This window comes from Lissotriton vulgaris, chromosome 6 (genome assembly GCF_964263255.1).
Source record: "Lissotriton vulgaris chromosome 6, aLisVul1.2, whole genome shotgun sequence".
NCBI classification, from domain to species: Eukaryota; Metazoa; Chordata; class Amphibia; order Caudata; family Salamandridae; genus Lissotriton; species Lissotriton vulgaris.
In genome coordinates this window covers 678,684,918-678,700,582 of record NC_141694.1, presented here as the reverse complement: position 1 = coordinate 678,700,582, position 15,665 = coordinate 678,684,918, and the positions used below count along the sequence as shown (strand labels likewise).

Here is a 15,665-nt window from a genome sequence, read left to right as displayed (position 1 = left end):
TGAAACTAAGAGGTACAATGATGGGATACCTTGGGCTGTATAACATAAAGCAATTGCTAAGTTTAGAATCTGAAACAGTTTTGGGCTAACTAGTGTCTTAAGTTGTTGAAGAGCTGGAACAACATTATTTAACCTCTTTGGACACTGGGAAATTTATGTTTGCCATGGAAATTTAAAGCAATTAGCTGTTTTTGGCTGGAAATGTAGTAGCATTTGTTGGCATAAGTAAAGTAAATAATAAAACGTAACACAATAATATAATCAAAACACCGTACCAACACATTTAACCCCTTGGCTGAGGCGGTAATTCCGCCGCAGCTCTAGGGGGTAGGGGGGCCGTGCGGCGCTAGCATGCTTGTGACGGAACCACTCCGTCACGAGCCTCCGGCACGCTGTGCTTGTGACGGAGTGGTTCCGTTACAGCCCCGCCCGCTCAATAGAACGTTCAGCGCAGGCGCCAAATCGCTGCCGTGCAGGCGTGCGGGCCGTGACGGAACCACTCCGTCATTAGCACCGCCCGTCCGTGGCTGGTGATGGAGTGGTTCCGTCACCAGCACAGAAGGGGTTAAAACATAAGAGGGTGCAGCACAACAAAACAGTTAAAATAGAAGTCACTACAACTACTGCAGTACAATACAACAAAATCACATTGATATAATGCAGCATAAAAACAAAGCAGCGTAGAAACAAAAAACAACAAATCACCACCACAACAAAATGCCACACAACGCATATGCTCAAATTTTCCTGTCACACGTTATCACCCCCAGAATCCTGTTTTCATTATAAAGTAGTAAAAGTTGTTTGAAGCAAACACTCCCTTCACTTACCACCAGGGACATGAAATAGCTCCAGTTTAAAATATTGTATGATCTGGCCCCTTACGTTTCCAAGTCTTTGATCCAGTGCGTGAAGTGGACACATCCATATTCATGCAAATGTATATGCTATTGTCATAGTTTTCATTGCATCACTCTAGGAACCTATCGAAGTATGATCTGTGCTTGCAAAGGTGTTAATTAATTACGGCTTAATCGTGCGACATTAAAACAGCAAACAAATACTGGTAACCCAATATCACTACTGTGCATGTCAAATCATGCTATACCACAGCAGGCGAGTTGGAATGAGAAGCTTTCTCAGCTTCACCATAGGCCATTTAAAATTGAACAGACATATTGATTTACTGTGCAAGCAACTTAGCCAATTCTTCTGGGGTTTTGTAAAACAATGGTGTTGACGTTATGCGATTAGAAATGTAAAGGGCACATTCCAGTCATTTCTATTTACTTCACATTATTCACATTTAAACTTTAGTAACCTTCAACCTTATTTTGAAAGGTTGCAAACACACACATAGTGTTCTGAAATACTCTACAGTTTAAATTATTCTAGGCAAACCAAGAACTACCTTTTTGAACAGTACTTTTGAAAATGCAGGATTAAAACCTTGGTTTTGTCAGTAGTGGCATCTATTTAGCTGGTCTCCGGATAATTAGTGAATTTCCTTTGCTTTTTACTCAGCCGCTGGCTAAATAGTAGGAAATATTTACTTTTTGACCAGTAGACTTGCAAATAGCAGGGAAACTATATTATTTACTTAGCTACCTGCGAAATAGTAGAAATTCTGCACTGTTTGGCCGGCAGCTCTGTACATAAAAAGAAATTATTTACCTGGCTTCTACTTAAATAGAAGAAATCGTGTACTATTTGACCAGTGACCTTGCAGATATCAAAGAAATGTCATTATTTATCCTGCTGCTGGCTAACTAGCAGACATCATGTACCATTCAGCTGGTAGCCTTGGAAATAGCCAAGAAACTTCATCTTGGCCACTGACTAAATAGCCAAAATGGAATACTAGTTGGCTGTCAGCCATGCAAATTGAAAATAAACTTCATTATTCACCTGGTGGCTGGCTAAATAGCAAAAAGTATACATAGCTGGGCCAGCAGTCATGGAAACAGCAGAATAGCTTTACTATTTACCCGAATGCTGTCTAAACAGGTTACATTTTGTATTATTGTGCCTTACATAGATTTCAACAGGCAGTGACCACCATGTAGAACTGCAAACGCTAAGTGAACACAAAAAGGATCCACCCCCTTAAGCAAGTTTGGGTCATGATATAATATTATTACATTCACAAAAAGTGTTTGCAAATTGTGCATAGACTTGCGAATGTAATAGTATTCTGCAAACTAATCTGTACTATTACATCTGTTCACAAAAGACTGAATTGGAGGCAGTCGTAGAATAACTTGCCTAGCTAATATTCATTAAGCAAATGGCTATTTACGACCCTCTGTGATTGGTTGTAATTACAGCAATGGCAGACTGCAAGGGCCACCATGCCATTATTCCCATGACTGGAACATGACTCCCACAGGGAAAGTCTTAAGGGGGCCTGTTCTCCTTTGCAAATCAGATAACACCCCAAATCAGATGTCTGTAGCTCATAAATGTTTAGCAACAGCAATTACAGTTGTAAACTAACAATACATTTCTTTTCAAATTGGAAATGGGAGGGAGGACACCCTTTTCAACCCCCTCCTATTTGCAATTTGGGAAGGTTTACTAAAGTCCTTTCACGAGTCGAAAGAATTTTCCAACTTGTAAAAGGGCTTTTGTACTCAATGCTAAGCAGTTTTGTGGTCACAGACCCTATTATTTTGTGACAAAAGACCCATATGCTAAAGCTGACTTAAATGCAACTAACTTGTCGGTCTAAAGGTCCCAAATGTTTGGCTGTTTCTAAGTTATTTTGGCAGACATGGCACAGAATGCCACTCCAGTACACAATGGGCCAAGACATGGTGACTTGAGAAGCCCTTTTTGGAGCTATGTTTTGCTCCACAAATGCTCCTACTGCTTTAAGTTTACATGCAGAGGTGGCTATTGATAAACAAGGTATCTTTGTTGCCGCAATATCGTTGACAAACATTTCCACCCCTGTGTTGTGGTACATTCTGTGTAACGAAATAGTGTTTTGGGGAAACTTTTTGAAACTTTTTAAATGTTCTCAGAATAATCATCATGAGAGGATGTGTGTGGTAGAAAAGTGAAAAATAAAAGGAGCCAAACCAGTGGCTCCATTATTCTCTAATGTGACTATGTATGGTCATCTGTGTGGGAACAGCAAGAGTAATACCTCCAATACCAACTAGAGCTCAGCTAAACCATGCAGTAAGACAGATTCCTTTATTGTAGCCATAAAGCAGAGAGCCCTTTGCAAAAGAATGTGATTCTGTCTGACCAACGATAACCTCTTCATGACTCAGGCTCTATAAAGACATACGAAGAATGCAATGGGTGGTAAAATAGCTTGGTCCAAAAACAATTAATTACATTGCTTGCGTATCTAACAATGACTGACTCAGCTTCTCCACAGTCTAAAGCTTCTTTCCTCTTATTATGGCAGTCAATTTTAGATAATAAAACATTACAACTTCTTTCGAAAAATGCTTGATGCTATAATGACTGCTCTGTAAGTATTAGCCTATCTGTGGAAGATATTCAACGTGTTGTCTTGGGGGAGAACTTTGGAAGTATCAATAGATAAACTTCGAAAGTAGAAATCAACACTTTAAAAAATATTTCTTTTTTACTACCATTAGTAATATTGGAATGGCAAACATGCATTGCACATGTGCAGTTTAAGGGAATATAAAGAAAACATATTCATATTTAAATGCAAGTCCTTACTTAAATTGCATAGAAATGATTTGGGGAGAGGATGTAGCCTTGTGGTTAGAGCTGTCGACCTCGAAGCTGGGAAACCGGGTTCAAGTCTCAGCAACAATGCTCAACATCCCGTGATTATGGGCAAATCATGTAATCTTCCCTTGCTGAACAAAAAGGAATGTGTCAGTCTGTAACGAAAGTGGTCCTCATGTAAAACGCTCTGATACCCAGTGTCTCGGGTATACTTCGCGCAGTATAAAACTCATTAAAAAAAGTTATACAGCGGTCCTATTTCTGACAGAGCTCAGAATTCAACAATCAGCCAACAGACACAACAGCATATTTTCCAGCCCTGTGTTTATTTTAGTAATTCAAAAGCTCCATAGTCCACACTATAAGATCAAAATGTAAAAATAAAAAATGTTTCAGGATGGCTCCCTTCATGTACTGGTCATCTGTTATTATTTTTGCTTGAAATGTGTTAGCATTTGTTGGCGTAAGTAAAGTAAAACATAGAACATAACACAATAACATAAACAAAACAACACAACAACACATTTAAAACATAACAGGGCACAGCACAACAAAACAGTCAAAACAGAAGTCACAACAACTACTGCAGTTCAGTACAACAAAATCGGATTTATATAATGCAGCATAAAAGCACAGCAGTGTAAAAACACAAAACAACAACTCACCACCACAACAAATATGCATAGATATATTCTCACAGAAAAATAAATACAAAGTTCAAACAGGGATACAGTTGCCCGGTTGTAATCTCATCTACAAATCTCGGTAAAGCACTACATTACATCACTTTCCCCCAACTCCAGGAGCTCTGCTAATGTCTAACGTCTCTCATATGAAGTATGGGCGAAGTCATTGATTAAATGGATAATCCATAAATGAATTCAACAGTGTGTGCCCTATGAGTTCATACTGGCCGAATCCACTGTTCCTAAAGGCAGATGCTCCTCTGTGTGTTCATGCTCTCTGTCTTCTTGCTAGACCCTGTTTTACCAGCGCGGTGAGGATGTAAATCTTGTGGAGTTAGCAGATGCTTTCTGCCACCCCGCTCCTCCTGGAAACTAGGGACACATTGCACTCTCTTTTTGTCTGGAGTAATGTGACATCTATGTTATTGCAATGGAAATGTTGACAAACCATGTATTAAAATGATTTGTTTTGAAAACAATTTTATGGCCATGGTTTATAAATAAGCATTGACTGTGCTTAGTGACTTCACTGCACAAATGCATTCCTGTTTGCATGAGCTTCATAATAAGCATTGTTTTTGTGATATAACCCTCCAGCTCATGCAGTCTCTTTAATGGTGTGGGACCATAAAGCCAGTTTCATTTGGCACAAGGACTGCTGGGCGGGCAGTAGCGTAGCATGCCTGGATAGGGGGTGCTCATTTTTTGGCAGTTGCAGCCTTCCAGATTAGAAGCAGACAGGTGCACATTGGTGGCAACAACAAATATCTTCATGGCAAAAACCAAGTCAGGCAGTGGTGCACCAGTCTCTTAGCACATTGCATGGATAACAGACAAAATAATGTTGCTCTTTAGATGAATGTCTTAATTCATTTCACTATGACAACCTGTTAGGGAAGCAGGGAGACACTTCACAACATGGATTGATTCCTAGCTCTGTTCCCTTCCGGATGTTTCTCACACTGGAAGCATGCTCAGCTTTTCCTCCTGGACAGTCTCTTCTAATGCAGGGCAAGGCATTCTCCTTCCATCTCTGATAAGGCAGGCAGAAAGGTGGATTGGGGCCTCTGACAAGTGTCTAAGCAAGTCCTGCCCAACAGGAGTCTTACATGTTAAAGGCAACACTGGGGCAAGGTGTAACACATAGAATGCAGTGTTAAAGTGGAACCCAAGAGCAGACACTGGTGATATTTTTGCTTTAACAACTCAGAACTAGGTTGTTACAGTCAACACCCCTGGCAGGCACAGCAATGTCTGTAGGTTGGAGAGGAAGTCAAGCTCGATTCCAGGCCAGGTATGACAAGGGATGGCATATTGGACCACAGTACTCTGCAAGTAAACCTCTTTTCCCGGAGCCCTTCACCAGTGATGGCAGGAGAGCAAATGAAGAAGAGCTAGGTTTTAAGGGGGCAGGATTAAGATCAGCTTTTCCGGCTGATCACCTAGTCTGACATCTTGGGATGTTAGGACAATTATCAGATTGCGGTTTGGGAAACATTCAGGCTACATGCCATTGATGACCACTGCCTCTTCTTTCTCTCAAGAGAGAATCAGTGGATAAAAATAACGTATTCTTAAGGGGGAGCAAGATCACGCAGGCTCCAGGGATGGCTATTGCCTCTCCTTTCTCCCAGGACAAGGAAGACTTTCCTGAGGAAGTTTAGAGAGGGAAGGATGTATATGAGACAACTAATCCCCACCATATGGTCAACTCATGCATAATGTCTTTTTTACTAGTGAAGGAATGGGACTATAATCATTTGAAGCGAATGTCATTGGGATATGAAAGGAGTACTCCCAGTAAATCAGAGAAATACATATAGGTATCACAAACAGAACAAAGAAACACAAAGAGATATTTTAGTAATTGACTTTATTACAAATATTGTAGGCAATATGAAAGTTAGAAAGCACGAAGCCGCCCTGAGGTATTCTCCATCAATTTAGCTTGGTCAACAAGGCTTACCGTGAGACCTTGTCAAAAACGACTTTTAGGTCCACGAAGCATGCATAAAGGGACATGTTATCCCTATAAGAGTCTTCAGTAGTCATTGAGAGGGCAATGAGATTTATTAATGTTATATTCCCTGCCGAAAGCTTGTCTGATTCAGAGGTATAATGTTCTGCTGTTCATCCCGGTTTATGAGATCTTTCAGTACAAGACTTGAAAAGAACTTTGCCTCAAAGTCGAATAGGGCGATATGTCTGTAATTAGCTGGATATTTTCTATTGACGTTTTTATAAATGGAATGGATAATAGATGTTCTCCATGAATCCCTAATAGTATCACCTGCCATATTGTTGTTGAATAATGGTGATAAAATATTTAACCAGAAAATGGTCTCTGCCTTGAATAATGCCAGAGGAAGACCGTTTGGGCCAGGAGCACTTTATCACTTGCCTTTTTTGATAAGCTGGTGAAGTTGGTTTAAAGTGTAACTAATCTATTCTGATGCTGTTTCTAAGTTCATGTCATCTTGCAAAACATCCAGGAGGGGTGTTGCCCCGTACAGCTTTAAAATGTGGTTGTTCCAAACAGTTTTGGAGGTGTTTGCACTGCAGGTTCTGAGCTCCCCACATGCCAAATTGTCAAATAATCTAAAAAAAAAGCTTTAGAATCTCTACACTACACATTTGCTGAATTTCTACCTATTTGTGGTTTCTGAAGGCAAATTTAGCTCTTGAGATTGCATTCTTATCAATTGACCTAATTTCTTGTAGGGATAAATACCCAGGCAGACTGAAAAATACAAAAGCTGGCTGACTATAGAAACAATGTTAAAATAGCACAAAATTTATAAAAAATGATTTAAGCGATGGACTGAAATGATATCAAAAAGATACACTTTAATATACACATAAGATAGACGTATACATAAAAAGTAAATAAATCACACAATAGACATATTATTTCATGAAGCTCATTTGTTTGTTATTAAAAACGTCTTCATAAAGTTTTTAAAAAAAAATCTTTTTCTTTCATAACATATGGCTGTATATCGTGTGTCACACGATATACAGCCTGACGTTATCAGGGGGTCCTTGATACTTACAAGATATCAATTGACCTAATACATTCGTTGCAGGAAACTGATGGTGCCTCTGAGCTGGCTGAAGCTTCCTGTACGCTCTTATTTCCTTAATGAAACTTTGTTTTTTCTGCAGCTAAAGCTTTATTAAACCATACTTTAGATTTAGCCAGAGGGCTAAAACCTTTCCCTTTTGTAGATGGAGAGGGGGATAATTTTATCCAGACATTGGGAGACAAAGTTTAACCATTTCCATGCAATAGTAGAAATACTTTTACTTCTCCTCTTTTTTGCTTGTTCTATGTGTGCATCATTCTGAAGCCCATTTAGAAAGAGCAAAACACCATTAATGATTGTTTATGTGCAGGAAGGGACACGTTCCTGCAAATAAGCAATAATTCCCTGCAACGCAGGTACCCTTCCACTTTAGTGCCAGCACTAGGAAAAACATAGGGTGTGCAGAATTGATGTATATACAGCGCATCCCTGAGTTTTGGAAATGGCATGCCGCAGCTCCGCCATATCCTTGTAAATATGCCCCTCAGTGCTTCAATTCAATTCAATACTTTATTTCGGTCTACTTTGGGCCATGAAAGTGCCGAATATAAAATACAAATTTAAAAAACATCATTACAGGAATTTACAAGGTATTGGGCAATCCTAGTTAGTATACCAAATAACAGGGACAAGGGGTTATCTCCATAAATCATCAGATTTAAAAACAATTGTGTTTAAAAAAATATAATAGTTTTATAAAATAAGTATAAAAATGAGCAGGGGTATTAAAGTTAAAACTACATTCCATTATACATATTAATATACAGTCAGTCATACAATATTAAAACTTTTCTGGCAGAGTATTATAAAAGAAGTCGGACAATATTTTAAGAAGGAAAGAAGAGGAAGAAAAAATTAGTTAGTCAGTGCTTCATTTTTGCTGGCGGTTGTAGGCGGTACCCTTCATATTGTTCTTATGAACACACCCTGTGCTTCATTGTTGCTGATGTTTCAAGGTGGCATACTCTAAACTGTTCTTATGAACACATCCAGCTAGTTATTCTTTGGTACTGGTGGTTGAAGGTGTGCCACTAAAATTTTGGAAATAGGTCTTATTTTTATCATTAGTCCTTGACCCAGAGCAAGAGGGTGAAAAACCAAAAAGATAGGAAAAAAGAGGAAGAGAAAAACAGAAAAACAGCATAAAGGAGCAAAGCACTGTAGGATGGTAGAAGCAAGAGGCAAGAGAAACGACGACCTTGGTAATTGGCAAATTCATCACTCACAGCGCTGGTGATGGGCTCCGAAGAAGCACCTCGGGTCCTTGCACTTAGCATTTTTACAGAGTGAGCATGCGCGCGCACCCCCTCTTTCACCTCACTTATTTGTATCGATTACCCCCATATTAAGGCAGCTGAGCTCTTGGAAGGGGCAAGAATGTGACATGTTTGGAAACTCTGTATATTTTCGCCTCTTGCAAATATTCAAAACCCCTTGAATCCTGCTGATTGTGCTTGACATGTGTTGCCATCCTGAAAGAATCCCATGACACTGACTGGCTGCAAGGGAGAACCTTTACTGTGAATTCTAACACTGTGGAAAGTGATAGGGTGTGTGTGTGTGGGGGGGGGGGGGGGGGGGAATACGAACCGGGAACCAAGGGGTCCTTATTTTGAAATTAAAAGCAAACATGCACCCGCACCACAGTGCATATTTGTTTACTTGAAATATTTAATCAAACCTCACCTCATTATCATAGGCCTAATTTCAACCAGCCACGCGCGTGCAAGCAGCGCCGTTTTATCGCGATACTTTCATTTGACCGAATTCCACCCGCACTTTTCTTGATTTCCACCCCGTTGAAAGCAAGGGAAAACCCATTTACGAGGAGTTAAGTGCTGTAAATGAGTTTCCGTTCAGCTATCAAGATATTATCACATGTGGTTTATCTTGGAGAATGAAAGTTTAAATGGGGAATTAGGCGCTGGGAATGACTGGAGGAGCTCGCTGTATCATTGTGCCCCTAATGTCACACTTCAGCAGACACATTTCTCGGTGCAATAAATCATACTTTAGGCAAGTACAGTGGACGCTAATGCAGTGACAGCAGATCATGCGGCAGAGGCGAATAATAAGTGTTAGGGGCTCTGACTTGTATCCTATCCGCGCGCGCGCGCTTGGTGCCTTAACACCGCTGATAGGCAATTTACCGAGTGCTTATGTTATTTTATAGATTGGGACTTGGGACCCAGCCAGTGGCCTGAATATGACTGAGAACCAGAAAGGAAAACCAGCAAACATTACCGATTCGTTATCCAATCGATCATTGGTTGTTACCTCCATCTTGGTAAGTAATTATCGTTTTTTTCTCCTTCCAGAGTAAAGATGTGCGATGCAGATGGGTATTGATCTTCGCTTGTTTGTTATTACTTGTAATGCGCTGCGACGGTAACTAGGGAACAGGCCGCTTCAGTGCGCCAAGCGCAAAGTAAATTAAAGCAAGGCAACATCATTACAAGAGGACCTTATACAACCTAACAAAATCAGCTAAAAACATTACAAAGAGTTGCAATGACATTAAACAACAATACTAAGGCAGATATAAGCAAACAACACTGATAAAACGGTCCTATATGCTCAGGGCACAAGTCCTAAAAAAAGAAGTGGGGGATTCATCTAGTTAGACAGTATGCAAGTGACATCATGGCGTGCAACATCTCAGCGCATGATATCACACATGGCATCACAGGAAGTGACATCTTAGAACGTGGCATCACAAGCCACGACTTTACAGGAAGTGGCGTCACAAGAAGTGACATCAGATCTAAAGCCCTCACCTATATTTTTAGCAGGTCTATCATGTGTATGTTTGAGCGCATTGCGCGGATAATAGCACAGTGAGCTATGGAAGAAGATATGCGACCTCTACACCTTCCAATCCCCCAGTTTTATGTAACACATCCTGTACATTCATTTACAGCGCAGCGCAGCAAGTCACTCTGCTGCGTGGCCCTGCGTCAAAAGGGAAGGGCAGGAATGTGCCTTATTAAAGCGCATTCCTGTCTTTTACCACGGCGCTGGCGCCGTGGTGCAAGGATGTCTGCATTGTTGGCATGATTGTTCATGTGCAGGAAGGGGCACCTTCCGGCACATAAACAATCAGAAGAGGCGTTTTTCTCGACACATGTGGAAAGAGGAAAAAACGATGATCAGTGAAAACATTTCTCCTCATTACACCTGCACTGGGAGGTGTAAGGTTTTGGTGCTGCCCCAGGTTTACATAATTTTGTAAATCTGGGGCAGCGTCAAAGTCCATGGGTGTTGCATTGGAACATCCTGCCTCCTTGATGCCAACGCAGCTCTTTGCGTTTCCTAGCCTTACTCTATATCTATGAGGCTATACAAAGCCATGCAGGGGGGCTTTGCGTCACCTCATAGATATGATTAAAATACTTTACCAACAGAGCATCAACAAAATGATGCTCTGGTGGTGCAGGCCTCTTGTAAATAAGCCACCAAATGTGGCTTCCTTGCAGAGCTTTTTTTCCCAGGAAGTAAGATGATTTCAAATAATAAGCACTTTTTTGCCCGAGGTGGAATTGCAACATGCCATGGAATAGCCCAGCTATGTTGGTGTTCGGTTTCATGCATTTGAATGTTGTAGGAAAATAACAATAATTATTTTGCTTTACTCTTTCCCGTATTATAATTTTCTTTATAGGAAACACTACATGAGCCCGAAGCGTATCCCTAGGAACATGCGCTTCCGGCAGATACAGCTGTATATTATACATAGGGCATATCTCACGCCTGCAAAAATCAACCGCTACTTTAACCGCGAAGATGCTAAAATGCCCAAGATGCGGGGAACTGGGGGCAGACTTACTGCACGTGTTCTGGAGCTGCCATAGCTTGGGTGCCTACTGGAGAGAGGTGGCCACCTTATTATACATCTGCACTGGTCGGGAGATGCCGTTCAAATGGCCTGCATACCTATTGCATAATTTCCGCAGGACACCTGCCACGAAAGTCATGTCCCGGTTCCTCGATCTGGGATTGCTAGTGGCCAATAGGTTGATTAGTAAGAAATGGAAGGCGTCTGACCCTCCCCACACGCGCGCCTGGCGTAACTCTATACTTGCCTGGGTCAAAGCGGAGAGTTTTGCAATTAAAAGGGAGGAAACTCTCCGTAAGATCCCAATTGCCACATACAGGGATGTCATACACACTGAGCTGCAGCATGCCACAGAAATGCCACCTGTCGACCTCTCCGAGGCTCCAGCTACAGACCGTTAGGGCATGTATCTTTAGTAGCAGCATATACACCACGTCATGTTCTCCAAGGCAAGCACACGCTGGTTCACATAGCACATGTATGCACAGCATGGAAGTGGGGGGGCAGCTTGGAGCTGTACATTGTCTAGACTACACGACTCACTGTCCACACAGCAATGGGGAGATTACGTTTTTTTTATACACGTTTGATAGGTTCTGTTATTCACGTTTGCTACCTGATTATTTGTGAATATTTTCTCGACAACCAATGGTACATACACACCGATGCAACCAAGGACTCTATAGGGCGACGGGTACACACACGTGACCTGGCTAGCCCCCACCAAGTTTCACGTTCCAATGGACACTTACGACTGCGGTATACGTATGGACTATCATGCCTGTGCAACCCCCTTCTTCCCTCCCCTCTCCCCCACCCCCCTCTCCTCTGCATTGGGCATGCTTTGGAACTGCACATTTTGTCACCTGTCCTGTTAGGTTGCCTAAACTGATCTATGATATGTTTTGTCATTATGTAAGAAACTGCATGAGGTGTGAACTGTACAAGCCTGAAATGACCAACAATACACGAATGTGTAATTGTTGAGATGTATTTATGTGGAAAATCAATGAAAACAGATTCACAAAAAAAAATCTCTATGTGTCTCGCTTGAGTTGACTTGAATGATCCCTAATAATTTCTGTATGGGTGACTGTGAGTCAGAGAGTAAGAGAGTTAGTGAGAGCATGTGTGTGTGAGACAGCGAGAGAGAACAAGATGAATAAGAAGAGAAAAGGAGACAACCAAGTAGCATAAATAGTTGGTACAAAAGTGCATTTGATCGATGCATGGCATCATTGACAGAAAAACACACAGAAGGTGATGGGAGGAATGCTTGCAATTCATCTAATCAATGGCAATCAATCAAGCCTGAACTGACAAGCTAGGTCCTCCCTGAACCAGAACACAAACAACCTGGACCACTTTCGCCCTAGTTATGAGCTCATCAGCCGGTTACAGCTTGATTTCAGTGACACAAGTAGTAGAGTGACCCTTGACCCGGTCACTCTACTACTGCACGGCTCCCATGTACCCAGATTCTGCTGCCGCTGCCTGCTTGGCCCTCTTGCTGCCACCTCTCCTTAGGACCCCTGCTATCCAGGCTTGTCCTCGCTCCCCAGGCTTGCCCAGGCTTGCACTCGCTCTCCAGGCTTGCCCTCGCTCTCTCCTGCTCCGCTTTCCTGCTCTTTCCAACCCCCCCTCTGCTCCTCGCCGCTGCTCTCCTGCGGCCCGCCCCCTTCTGTCTCCCGCTCCCCATTCGCCGCCCAGCTCCCACCTCCCAGTTGCTCCTCCCTCCCACTTCGCCATAAATGGCGGGGACCACGTGTACACGCAGCGGCCACGCGCAGTGGGCACGCCGATTGCGCGCCGAAGGCGCGCCAAAGGCAAGCCCGTCAACGCCCGTCCGCGCCTGGACCGCGCCCAGCGCCAGAACCCCTGGACCCCACCAGAGCCAGCCAAACCGACTGAGCTACGAAACCGCCACCCTCCACGCACACAACACCGGCCAACATCCAGCCTGCTACCAAGCCACCCCGAAACGCACCCACGGAGCCTTCACCTGCCACGCCTGCTACTTCACCTGCACTCGGTCCTGCAGCGCGCCAGCCAAAACAGCCGCCAACAACCACCACCTCAAGTGCATCCTGCTCAACACCCGCTCCATCCACAGGCACGCCGTCAAGCTATGGGACCTCCTGGACAAAACGGCACCAGACGTCGCCTTCTTCACGGAAACCTGAATGAACGCCTCCTCAGCCCCCGACATCGCCATTGCCATCCCGGACGGCTACAAGATCATCCGGAGGGACCGCGTCAACCAGACCGGAGGAGGCATCGCCATCGCCCACAGAAACACTATCCGCATCACGACCAACACCGACGACACCCTCACCACCGCAGAGCACCTGCACTTCCAGATTCACACCGACCCCAAGACAACCCTCAGAGGAACCCTCATCTACAGACCCCCGGGACCACGCTCACACTTCAGCGAGGCCATTGCAGACTTCATCAGCCCACTCGCCCTCGCCTCCCCCAACTACATCCTCCTAGGAGACCTCAATTTCCACCTGGAGAACGACCAGGACAACAACACCACCACCCTACTAGACAACCTTGCCAACCTCGGATTCAAGCAACTGGTCAACACCCCCACCCATTACGTCGGCCACACGCTCGACCCTGTCTTCCCCTCCAGCAATCACATCTCCTTCAGCCACACCACCGAGCTCCACTGGACCGACCACAGCTGCGTACACTTCAACTTCAGGAAAACAATGACCCACCCCGCCCTCAACAAACCCTCCGAAGATGCTGGAGCAAGATCACCACCGACCAACTCACCACCTCCTTGCACCTAAACCCTCCCACCAACACCACGGACCCCAACGGAGGAGCACGCAACTTCACACAGTGGATCACCGACTGCGCCGACACCCTTGCTCCACTGAAAATCCCTCCCAGCAACCTCAACAGCAGGAAAGCCGCGTGGTTCACCAACGATGTCAAAGACTCCAAGAAATCCTGCCATGACCTCGAGAAAGCCTGGCTCCACAACCAGTCAACGGACAACATGACAGCCCTCAAGAACGCCACCCGCAAACACCACCAGCTGATCCGCACCACCAAAAGGTCATCCTTCAGAGAACGACTGGACAACAAGACCCACAACAGCGCGGAACTCTTCAATGTCGTGAAAGAGCTCTCCAACCCCAACGCCAGCAACGACGACATCACGCCTTCTCAAGACCTCTGCAACTCTCTGGCCACCTTTTTTCACCGTAAGATCGTCGACATACACGACAGCTTTGGTGCTCAGAACACATACCCCACCACTGAACCTACACCCCCCACCACTACCATGTGCGCCTGGACTCAGGTCAGCACGGAAGATACCACCCACACGATCAACACCATCCACTCGGGCTCCCCAGCCGATCCCTGCCCACACCACATCTTCAACAAAGCCGACTCCATCATCGCACCCAAACTTCGTGACATCATCAACAACTCCTTCATATCCACCACCTTCCCGGAGAGCTGGAAGCAGGCAGAGATCAGCGCCCTCCTGAAGAAACCCACAGCAGACCCTTCAGACCTCAAGAACTTCCGCCCCATCTCGCTCCTCCCCTTCCCTGCAAAAGTCATCAGGAAACCGTCAACAAACAGCTGACAGCCTTCCTGGAGACGAACGGCTCCCTCGACCCATCGCAGTCTGGACTCTGAGCGAACCACAGCACCGAGACCGCCCTCATCGGGGCCACCGATGACATCCGGACCCTGCTGGACAACCGAGAAACCGCCGCCCTCATCCTGCTCGACCTTTCGGCTGCGTTCGACACGGTCTGCCACCGCACCCTGACAACCCGCCTCCGCCACGCCGGGATCCAAGGAAAGGCCCTGGAATGGATCACCTCCTTCCTCTCAGACAGAACCCAAAGAGTCCGTCTCCCGCCCTTCCTCACAGAAGCCACCAAGATCATCTGCGGCGTACCTCAAGGCTCCTCGCTCAGCCCCACCCTCTTCAACGTCTACATGAGCCCCCTGGCAGCCATCGCACGCAAGCACAACCTCAGCATCATCTCCTACGCCGACGATACCCAACTGATCCTCTCCCTTACCAACGAGCCCACCTCCGCCAGAGCCAGCTTCCAGGACGGAATGAAAGACATCGCAGACTGGATGAAGCTCAGCCGCCTGAAACTGAACTCAGACAAGACGGAAGTCCTCATCCTCGGCCCATCCATCTCCGCCTGGGACGACTCCTGGTGCTCTGGGCCCCCCACCAAAGCCCACGAACGCAACCTGGGCTTCATCCTTGACTCCTCCCTCACGATGGCCAAGCAAGTTAACGCCGTTACCTCCTCCTGCTTCAACACTCTCCGCATGCTCCGGAAG

The 15,665-nt window shown here is 44.7% G+C and overlaps 1 protein-coding gene across 1 annotated transcript in view; it reads left to right on the top strand.

The window, feature by feature from the left end:
* Positions 1 to 15,665, top strand: part of GRIK2 (glutamate ionotropic receptor kainate type subunit 2) — a 1,496,154-nt gene that overhangs the window by 750,216 nt on the left and 730,273 nt on the right. Inside the window, exon 9 of the mRNA XM_086926667.1 lies at positions 9,663 to 9,776. Coding sequence (XP_086782793.1) covers positions 9,663 to 9,776 — 114 coding nt within the window. The remainder of the gene's footprint in view (positions 1 to 9,662; positions 9,777 to 15,665) is intronic.